Genomic DNA, 10852 nt, shown 5'->3' with positions numbered 1-10852 from the left:
TTACAATTTTAGGTTTTAATCTGGCAGCAGGTTTAATTATCAGAATTATTGAGTTTTAAATTGGCACCATATAATTCAAACAACGATATACTATTACGAACGAGTACTACTTATGTTTAGGATAAAAATATGGAAGACATAATATAAAACTATTGCATATTGCATGAATCCTTATTGTAGCATGTGGTCAAACATTCGAGATTCTGGTCAGATTATATATATTATATGTGAGAGATTTGTTAGAAGTTTATATATTTGCATCCTAATATACAAGAAAAAAGTATCAAAATACCCTAATCTACTGTCCTAACAAGTAATTACCGTAACCCACTTAGATGGTAGTTATATTATATCATAGTTTAGTACAGTGATACCCAAACTGTGCGCCGCTGTGCCGTCATGATGACGCCGCGAAATATTCAATTAACCAATTCGGCAATTTTCTTGGAATTTCCAATTCTCGAATTTTTCCGCCAACAATCGTGTATGTTGACAAAATGCCAAGTATTTAACTTCCAAGCCTTTCATTGCTTTCTTTCCAATCCGCATCTTTTGAAACGGCTAGTGCGCAAGAACGGCTTCCCCACCCATACTGTAGTCACTAAATAGTACGAAAATAGTAAATATCTGTCATTAAATTCGCTGTTAAATGGATAATCGCTTTTAAAAAGGAATGTTTTCCAATTTTTTAAGAAAGTCAAAAATTTAGAAAAAAAACTATGTATTAATGGCGCCGCGGAAAAAATCCGATTATTTAGGGACCCGCAAACCGAAAAAGATTGGGTACTTCTGGTATAGTATACCATAATTGTTAATCCATATATTCTGTTTTAGCTTTGCGTTTATAAAAACACTTCCATGCAAACTCACGTTCGTTAACGAGTCCTCGTGACAGTAGCTTCCCACACGTGATACAGCTTGAAGTTTTAGAGCTTTCAAATTTTGATAGTCGCAATGTGTGTTCTTACTAATCTATACTTTTCTCTTGACAAAGATCTTAATTTACCTCCATTGTGTACATCTCATTTCTCATGCGTTTTAACGGACATTAACTGTGATATAGATGAGTTAGAAGTAAGTTTCAGTATGTGTTATTTGTGCAATGATTATATAGCTTCAATAATAGACTAACATGAAGTTATTTTCAGAACAATTTTTTGAAAGAATCAACATTTCCATTTGCTGCTTCATGTTTATCAAATGTCTGTGTTTCTTCTGCTACTGTCTTAAGCGAAGGGACTGATGTGAAGACTACTCTTGAAATTATGTTGGACATATCCGTAATATTCTTTTGATGGTGAAGATTTAATGAATTTGTCAGAGATTTGTGCTCTTCTTAATTTGTTCCATTAATTTTAGGATTTAAATTTAACATATCTACCTGGAGATACAATTGGTATCCTTCCAAAAAATGATGAAAAGGAAATAAATGTCATTTTGAATAGACTAGGACTTAGTGGTGATGTTAAATATAAACTTTCAGTAGATGAAACTAAAAAGAAAAAGATTCCTTCTTATATACCACCAGTATTCTCTGTGAAATTCTTACTCCAAAATTGCCTTGACATAAGGTCTGTTGTCAAAAAGGTAAGCATTTTAGTCTTAGCCATTTTTATTTGTATCATTTATTCTATTCTATTTTAAGTTTATATTGCTAATATGTTTTTAGTATGATAAAATGTAACCTTGTTTAAAGAGTTCTATGATCAAAATCATAGTTTGTTTTATCAAATTATGTTTATAGTTTTAATTCCAGTTGTTGTTGTATTTATTCATTTAACTACTGAAAATGAAGTAACAGTACACAAATGTCACTTCCAATAGTGTGTATATGTTATTTATATGTTATTCATATGGAATATTCTATTCCTGTGAGTTTTATCCTACATTATTATTATTATTATCATTACTTTAACTAGATCACAGCTTACGACTTCCACTTGTTACACGCACCCAAAAGGGATAAACATAAACTCAACAATTTATTTTAGTTAAGGCATAAAATATGAACCACTTTATGGTGTCAGGTTGTGGCCTACCATTTTTTCATTATGTATAAGTGAGTACACTGATTGTCAGTTTTGAACTAATGCTGAAATTACACGACAACCTTTTACCAAGTCAGGGCCTCATCTAGCTTTCTTCCTCCAGTTAGTTATCTTGATTCTTGATGACCACTTAAAAAAAAAAAATTCATGTTGTGATAGTTTAAACACTTTTTTTAATTATGTTGTTTCCAATTGGTGCTCATATTTTTGAATCGTAGATTTAATAAGTAAAATGTTACAGGAGTATCATTAATCAACTCTTTTATACATGGATTAAAAGTTTGATTTTTAGTCATGATGTATCTGTAAGTCCTTGAATAAGTATGATTAAAAAAAAGACTAACATAGTTTTAGCCACTTGTGTAATTTCTTTCATTGGTGTCATTACAGCACAATGGTTATTTGTGAAGAGGCAGGGTTAATGCTCTGAAGATAAACTTTCTATTTATTCATTTTTTTTTTTTTTTCTCACCCTTCTATTAATTTTATTAACTCAAACAAAACAAATACATAATACAATAATAGGAATATGTATACATAATAAACATAAATTTCCTTTCTTTGCCTGAAGGGCATTTTAAGGTAGGTTGAGGGATCAACTGTGTGCAGGGGACCACTGTGGCGCTTACTATTATATTACTATTATGGTCCGGCTAGCTCAGTCGGTAGAGCATGAGACTCTTTCTTATTTATTCATTGAAAAGTGCTATCTGTATAAATGTTTCTAATGAAACAAAATGCATGAATATATAATACATCGAATTCCACCTAGTTACCTCATCTTGAATTAATTTTTAATTCAAGTCCTATTTGTCCTAAGCTAGATTAGTCTGATTAAAAACATTTGGTTGGCTGTGAAGTTTCTTCTTCTGAAACTACCTGATTTGAACCAAACTCTTTTAGCAAAAGGTTAATGTTTCTCATATTCAATAGGGTGAATTTTATTTGCACAATTAACAATAAAAATTCCTTTATAGTTGATCCATTCTGTTTGGTCTCCCTTTTTGATATATATGCTTCCCTTTTTGATAAATCTCTCCCTTTTTGATAAGTCTCCTTTTTTGATAAATATGCTTATTATTCCTAGAAGGGAGACTTTAGATGTTTGTTCTTTACTCAAAGTGTAAGTTCATTAATATCTTATATCAGTTTTTTTTCCATCATACATTAACCGAATAGCCTTTTACCCATTAGTGCTAGAAGGTTCGTTATTTATCAATTTTTTTATAGCTTATATATACTATCAACTTTATTTCAAATTGCAAAATTATAATGCTATAATATTTTGTTTTTAATCAGATTAAGTTGTGTGATCTTGAATTCATACTATGTCTTACCATGTGTTTTAACTTTTAAGGCACTTCTAAGAGCACTGGTTGAACACACTTTTGATCCAATCGAGAAAAGGCGAATAATAGAATTATGTTGTCGAGAAGGTACTGGAGAATACAATGAATACATATTAAAGCAAAAAACTTCAATTATAGATATTTTACAAGTTTTCTCTTCATGTAGGCCACCATTGTCATTACTAATAGAGCATATTCCAAGATTACAGGTAAATAATTTGTGTGAAAATCTGCAAATTTTGTAGATGATAGAATTTTTTTTTTATTTAAGTGATGAGTCATAATTAGTTATTTCAATAAAAATAATTTATTCATTATAAAAAAGGTAAAATAATCTAAATGATGGTTGAGAATACAATAAACAAATAAATTCATTACTGTTTTCAAAAGTTAATTACAAAATTTATTTATTCCTAGTTTTAATTTTAAAATTTACTGTTTTATTTTTTTTTACTGCACCCTCAACTATCAACTAGATTATATTTATCAATCAATTTCTACATGATTATTAACTTATTACTATGATGTTTACATGTATGCATGATCTAAGTCTAAATTAAATTTTAAAAGAATCTAAAGCTACTTCTTGGCTTAAATTGATCTGTATTGTGATAAAACTAAAAGGTTCATTCTAGATTTTCTAAAATTTTCTTTTTCAAAGCAATGTTGTTTCACACAGATATTAATTTATGTATTTCAGCCAAGACCATATTCAATTGCTTCATCGCCTCTTAAAGATCCGAATTTGTTAAGGGTAGTTTTCAATGTTGTGCATGACATCAGGAATAGACGAGGAGTATGTTCAGGTTGGCTGTTTGATATGACACTTCCACTGCATGATTTAAATTTTAAATTATCTCAAGTAGAATTGTCTGATAACCTGAAACCAGTGACTATTAAGGTATAACCTTTTTATTATGAATATGAATTTTAGAAATTTTAAATATTTATTCTTCTGTTTTTCTGAAATTTCGAGTTGATATATGTCTTTAAGAATTTGGCATCAAATATTTTACATGATTTTTCTTGAATTCGTACTGTGTTATTATTGTTCAGTAGGAAAATATTTGCATATTTCTTACAATATTTTGTGTTTTATCAGTTAATCGAGATTACTGTAGTTTTATAATCTGATTTGATTCAAATCTTGACAATTAATTTCATGTGGTATAACATTTAGAATCTAGGGTAGATTAATCTCAGTTTTCTGAAAATGCTTTTTATAAATTTTTAGAAACACCTAAGAAATTCTAAATGTTACGAACTATTTTCTTCAGTTTTGTGCTGTATTCTTTATTGTATTTCAAGTTATATGAAACCTGAGGACAAGTATTAACTTAAAATTTAGTAGTTATAGTGTACTTCTTACTATCCTCATCATAATTTTTACTATATTAAGTTTTAAACATGATTTTCATTTATTCTTAATTCCATGGAGAACCTATTATTTTAATCTACTGGATAATTATATGTTAAAAATGATTTCAGCAATAATATGTAACTGAGACCTATCACTACCTTCAAATTAGGTGGATGTTCTTAATTCAAAACTACAAGGTGAATAAAAAGTATGTTTTATTGTATTGTTTTAAATTATGTTTGTCCCGCGTTGATAGTGATGATTGATATCAACTATAATTTGTATGAATTTTGTTTTTGTCATTCATTGTCAATTTAATTGCATTAATTTCATCATCTTATGTAAAAAATAATTGAAAAATCAATTTATTAAATGTTAATCATATTATCTTTATTTCTTTTTTTTTTTTATTTCAATAAGTTTATTTATGCAACATAGTCTTCAAATTTTATCATCTATTTATCTTGCTACATTAGGTGCATAAGTATGTCCTCTACTTATATTGATAAGTATTCAGCGCCAACCAACTTACCCATATCAAATCATAAAATATAAATATTCGTTTTGTTCTGTACTTCTTTTGAAATAACATTTTGATCTTATTATTTTAGTAATTATTATGTTACAAATTTCTCCTGATAGGTTCTCATTGTTTGTTTTCAGTTACCTAAACATTTCTTTTATATTTTCATAAACAGGATATATTTTGCTTAAGCCCAATTCTTTACTTCAGATTTATAGTATAATGATTATAGAGAGAGAAGAATTAGGTTTCTAGAAAGGTTCTCATATAATAAAAAATTCTAATGAGAAATGATGAACAAATAATACTCTTCCTTGTTTAAATTATATTTTATTACATTAAAATGAAAACAACGTTTCAGGTTTGTCACCCCATCTTCAGGTTGCTAGAACAACTAAAAAAGCCATATATTAAAAACTATTTATTATTAATTAGAAACCAATGTTTATTATTAAAACCCATTTAAATGTAATTGTAAAAAATGATCAGGATGCATTAAAAAGAATAAGGAAGTTAAAATGAACAAAATGGAATATTAATAACAAATAATAAGTATAAAAATTTACAGCATGTTCTTAATATATATGTAAAAATAGATGTGTGTCCTTCCTGTATATTTAATGCCATAATTTTCTAGTGCAGACCACTCGTGTTTTTGTGCACTAGTAATCCCAAGTCCTCCTATGGTAGTTCTTTGTCCATAGCTGTAATGGTGAGATAAGGGATTTGATTGTGGTAGACCCAGGAAATTTTTATATTTCAGCTAATTAATGCAGCTTTTTACCCATGGAATCAAATTCATACTCATGTCAATATTCAATTTTATTAAATTAAGTCAAAAGATATTTTAAATTCTATTAGGTTATTAAATTTTTATTAAAGGAGATGGGACAAGAAATTATTGTCAAAACTGCTTTATCTTCTTTATTACTTAAATATTTGCTTAGGTTTAAACTGAAAAACCTGACTTAATCACATTGCATCATCTTTACTCTTCAACATTAAACATGTTTTCCAGTTTTTCTTGACAGTATAGAGATTCTTATTCCCTTTGTTAATTTGCTTCGAAGGTTGTGCATGGTAAAAATGCACTAAAACTAATCCTCCAAGATTTACACCATATCGGGTTTATTGCACTAAATTTTTGTTATATTTTTTATTTATCATAATTTCACTTTGCATTTGCAAACATTATACTGCATTATTTATTACTGTTGTTTATTTTTTTAAAAAATCATCTCTGAACCTCTTTTCAACAATGAATGTTTTGATTTCTGTTCTTCATTGTACTATCTCTATCTTTTTATTATCTCTAAGTTAATCTTATCCCTTGTATATGTTTCGTTTTTATTATCTTGCCTAATTATTATATACTTTCTCTTATTTTAGTCTCTGAATATCATTTATCATTATATCATTGTTTAGTCTTAATTCTTTAATATCATTGCTAAGTTCTTATGCTTCCTGTTGTTATAATTATAATACCTTACTGTAATTTTATATTTATAATTTTTTTTCTTATTGTCACACAAATAATATTTAACTCTCATTTATCAGGGGAAATATATTACTCCTTCATTCCTAATGCTAGAATTCCTGCTTGTCATTTTTTCTCAGTTATGTTTCTTCTGCTTTATTTATAACTTAACTGTGCCCTTCTGTTTCATCTGGTTTAAATCAGGATTATACATGCTTGTTAAATGGACATGATGAGTAAATGACTAAGTGCGATGTTATTTTTGATTTACTGATTAAAAATATATATGTGAAATACAAAAGGACCAAAAATAATAATGATTAACTCTATAATGTAATATTCGTCTATTCCTCTCCATTTGAATAAATAACATTGAAGTCAAGTTGTAGCAAATATATAATTAAATTTAATAACCATACAGATTGTACTAAATTGGGTTATTTGATGTTATCAATCCCATTGAAATATGAAATAACCTAATAAATAAAGTCGATAAGACTTCTCTCATTTCTTTATTTTTTTAGTAACTCCAATTATAAATTAGATTTATAATTCCATCTCTTTTAATTAATCCTTTATAAAGTTGACTTAATAAAGTTTGTTTAATGAACATGCTTCGCAGATAAGAAGTTTTATTAATTAGTCAAAATATAAAAATTTCTTATTTCTAGCCCTATTTACTCTCCTCTCATTTCTCACACACTTCTAAAATTACTAAAATACAATACCTATAGTTCTTGATGGAAGATGTAAGTTAATATTTTATTCTATTTATTTTAACTTCTATATTCTTTAAATTAACCCTGTTCATTTTTACAATTTTTTTTTATGTAATCTTATAGTCCTAAAATACTACATTTATGTATTTTGTTTATTCAGCCCTCAAGAAGACGTGGGTCCGAAACATTGGTTTCTAATAAATAGCTGCTATTTGAGTATCTTTTTTGATCACCACCTGCACTATCTTATCCTTCAAGTCTATATGGTTAACCAATTACCTTCCTTTATAACAATAATATTAAACAGGATCAATAATTTATACTATTTATTTCAGATACCTGTTTACTTAAGAAAGCCCACTAAGTTCAGGATTCCTGAAAATTCATCCTTGCCTCTCATAATGATAGGACCTGGTACTGGAGTTGCACCTTTCCTTGGTAAGATTATGTAACCTACCATTTCAGTTTAAATATTAATTTAAGAATGACTGAAAATTCAGTCCTTGTTTAAGTATGTTCTAGGCAATAAATTAGGGTTGGACATTTTTTCCTTCATGTATTTTAAAGTATTTGGTATTCAAGAAATAAAAAAAAAAAAAGTGTTTATCAAATCTTTCTTGTTGGCTTTGATTTCCCTCTCCTTCATTTCAGATGTGAAGTATTTCAATCAAAGCACGATATGAGATAAGAGATGAAATTATATAGTGGTACATTGATGTTTTTTGTTAATCTTTAAGGATCTTTTGTAAATTCTGTTTTACATCTGTAAGTTATAAAAAAAGCAAAACCAAATTTTGTGAAATATACGATATGGTAGAGTTTCCAATTCTTTTTCCAGAGAAATTCCAATAATTTTTTTTATAATATCATTTTTGGAAAATTATTGAAGTAGAGAGTGAGAATTTTGACTCAGCGCACTCTCAATAATTGAATTGTCTCAGATATGGATTTAATTGAAAACAATTATTGGTCTATGTTTTGAGGAATAAGCTTGTTAATGAGAAGACTATCAATGTTTTTATTTAAAGCTGAAAGTGGAGACTTTGTTTAAGCTCCAGTATTAGTATGTTATTATTGGTAACTGATGTAATTATACTTAATCGTGATTAAAGGTATTTTCTTTCTCTTTGATAACTGCTCATTTAAAACTTAAGATTTTTAACTGTTTCACTTAAATCTATTTAGTAGATAAGACTATTAAAGGTTTTATGTTATTTATGATTGAAGGTTATTTATTTACAAGATTTTAATTCAACACATTCTGTGCGGCAGCATAAAATGAAATCTTTTTCTTCAGGCAGAATTTTTTTTCTTAAAAGCAGATTCCTTTTAATATGATATGATCATATTATGAAATATTTTGTCATTTATTGCTTTATTTTTACTATTTAACGTAATTCGGGGAAACAAAAAGTAGTCGCTGGGAGGTTGTTGGTGTTGTTGGGTGGCTGCGGCATTGTAACCATGTTAAATTTGGTCAAAACAGTGGCAGCGGCAAGTGAAGTGTGAGAGGGAGGGCTTATTGTCACATTGAAGAACCTATTTGTCTTCGATCTCTGGGTGGACTCAATCCTTCAAACGGTGGAGCATTCCAGCGTAAAACTGAACTGCGACAGTTTGACTGTGTTGATAAGTTCATCTACTTTCTCCAAATCATCAATTTGGCTTTTTGATGGTGTGAAAGATTAATGTCGTTTCTGGAAGTGGCTTTTAGTTTTTTACTTTTTTCTATACATTTAATAAAAACAATATTTTTTCTTATTCTCATTAACTAAAACAAAGTGATTGATATATAACAATGTTTAAATCCATACAGAGCAAAGATAGAAAATGATGATGTAAACAATTGCTAAAAATATTTTTTCCTACGCTCCTAGAGCATTAGCTATAGAACCCTCAACACCTATTGAATATTTTTGACCTAGTATTAACTTTCTTGTTTTCATGTATGAAAATTCCATTTTTTTTTTTTTTTACCTTTTTTGTGAAAATTCCTATTGAGTCAGTAATTAAATGTTAATGATTTTGTTATTTGAGAACAACATTTATGGGACAATTGTAGTTATATATCCAGAAAGAAGTTATTTGCAAGGGTAAACAAAGTTAGTTGACAGAATCTGATGAAATTGGTACAAGACCAATTATATACTAAACCACCAACTTATCTCCACATTTGGGTTAAATTGGACAAGGGTAATAAATTAACACATGCATAAGCGAAAGTAGTAGATAAAATTTATTTGAGATCAACTAGCTACCAAACTGTGAAATTCCTAAAAAAATTCATTGAATCAGACTAATGGTTTGATCAGTTATATATGACACAATTTTGATAACAGACAGACAGATATTAAACTGACTAAATTTGTCGCTGGATGTCTAGAAAAAATTGAGAGTAATAATTTTCAATTCTGAGGGTGTTCATCCCCTGCATGGGTACTGAGCTTCTCTACCTTTGATAGTGAAGAAGCAAAAAGTGTTTTTATTATTTCAGTAGTACTGTATTTATTTATATATATATTTTTTACTTTTTAAAGGATTTTTAGAACATCGACAACAAGAGATTTCTGGTCCTAACAGAAAAAATACAGAAAATCACATTATGTTTGGTTGTAGGCATCGGAACAAGGATGATATATATAGGTAATTATATTTTAATAATTAATTAGCTGAATTCATGTTTTTAACTTCACTAATTCAAAAATTAAACATGGGCAATGTGTATTCCTTGAACTTTAGCCTTTTTATACAATTATTATTTTTACTGTAGGTCTTCCCAAATGGAAGGAATATGTAGTTTTAGTCTGCAATTGTGTCATTATTCATTTTATTCTTTGATAATAGGAAAAATTAATTTGAAAGCCATGAACATTTAAATTTAAAAATTGTTTTAATTTTTGTCTAGTAAATAAGTAAATTTTGTTAATGTCAAGTATTTTATATTATTGGTTGATAAATATTCTAAATATGCAACGTTGTCTGCTGTTAGATTGGCATTTTGATATCATATTAATATGTAAATGTTCTTATTTAAATCTTAATTATATTTTCTGGATTATTATTGATTGACCATGTGTATAGATGAATGGAATATGGTCCGGGTGCGGTCAAAAAAACTGAAACAGTAAATGATTATACTATTTTTATTGAGCCAACGTTTTGCCCCACGTTGCAGGGCTTCACCAGGGCTAAAAAAGATACAAACACTTGACATAATTACAAAAAAAAGAAAAAAACATAAGTGGAAAATAACAGGGGTATACAATGAAAAGTAAAATATAATAAGAAAAATTAAAGGTTGTAAAGAGTAAATGAAAAGGGTAATAAAATAAATTGTATCCATGTTAAGTCTCAAAACAGTTTCTATTTCCTCATA

General features: G+C 28.0%; 1 protein-coding gene across 2 annotated transcripts in view; it reads left to right on the top strand.

The window, feature by feature from the left end:
- The first annotated feature begins 652 nt into the window (after nt 1-652).
- LOC106681556 (methionine synthase reductase) overlaps nt 653-10852 on the top strand; it is a 21777-nt gene continuing 11577 nt past the window's right edge. The window contains exons 1-7 of one of the 2 annotated variants that reach the window (XM_067053303.1): nt 653-1074; nt 1149-1280; nt 1360-1587; nt 3406-3606; nt 4098-4298; nt 7812-7914; nt 10014-10119. In XM_067053303.1, the coding sequence (XP_066909404.1) occupies nt 955-1074; nt 1149-1280; nt 1360-1587; nt 3406-3606; nt 4098-4298; nt 7812-7914; nt 10014-10119 (1091 nt within the window). In that variant the 5' untranslated portion in view covers nt 653-954. The remainder of the gene's footprint in view (nt 1075-1148; nt 1281-1359; nt 1588-3405; nt 3607-4097; nt 4299-7811; nt 7915-10013; nt 10120-10852) is intronic. The other variant, XM_014421912.3, reaches the window with a different exon arrangement.

The sequence above is a fragment of the Halyomorpha halys genome, unplaced genomic scaffold, assembly GCF_000696795.3.
Source record: "Halyomorpha halys isolate HHAL.00 unplaced genomic scaffold, Hhal_1.1 Scaffold348.1, whole genome shotgun sequence".
Lineage (NCBI taxonomy): Eukaryota > Metazoa > Arthropoda > Insecta > Hemiptera > Pentatomidae > Halyomorpha > Halyomorpha halys.
The sequence above is the reverse complement of the archived record's forward strand: the minus strand, read 5'-3'. Positions and strand labels throughout refer to the sequence as shown.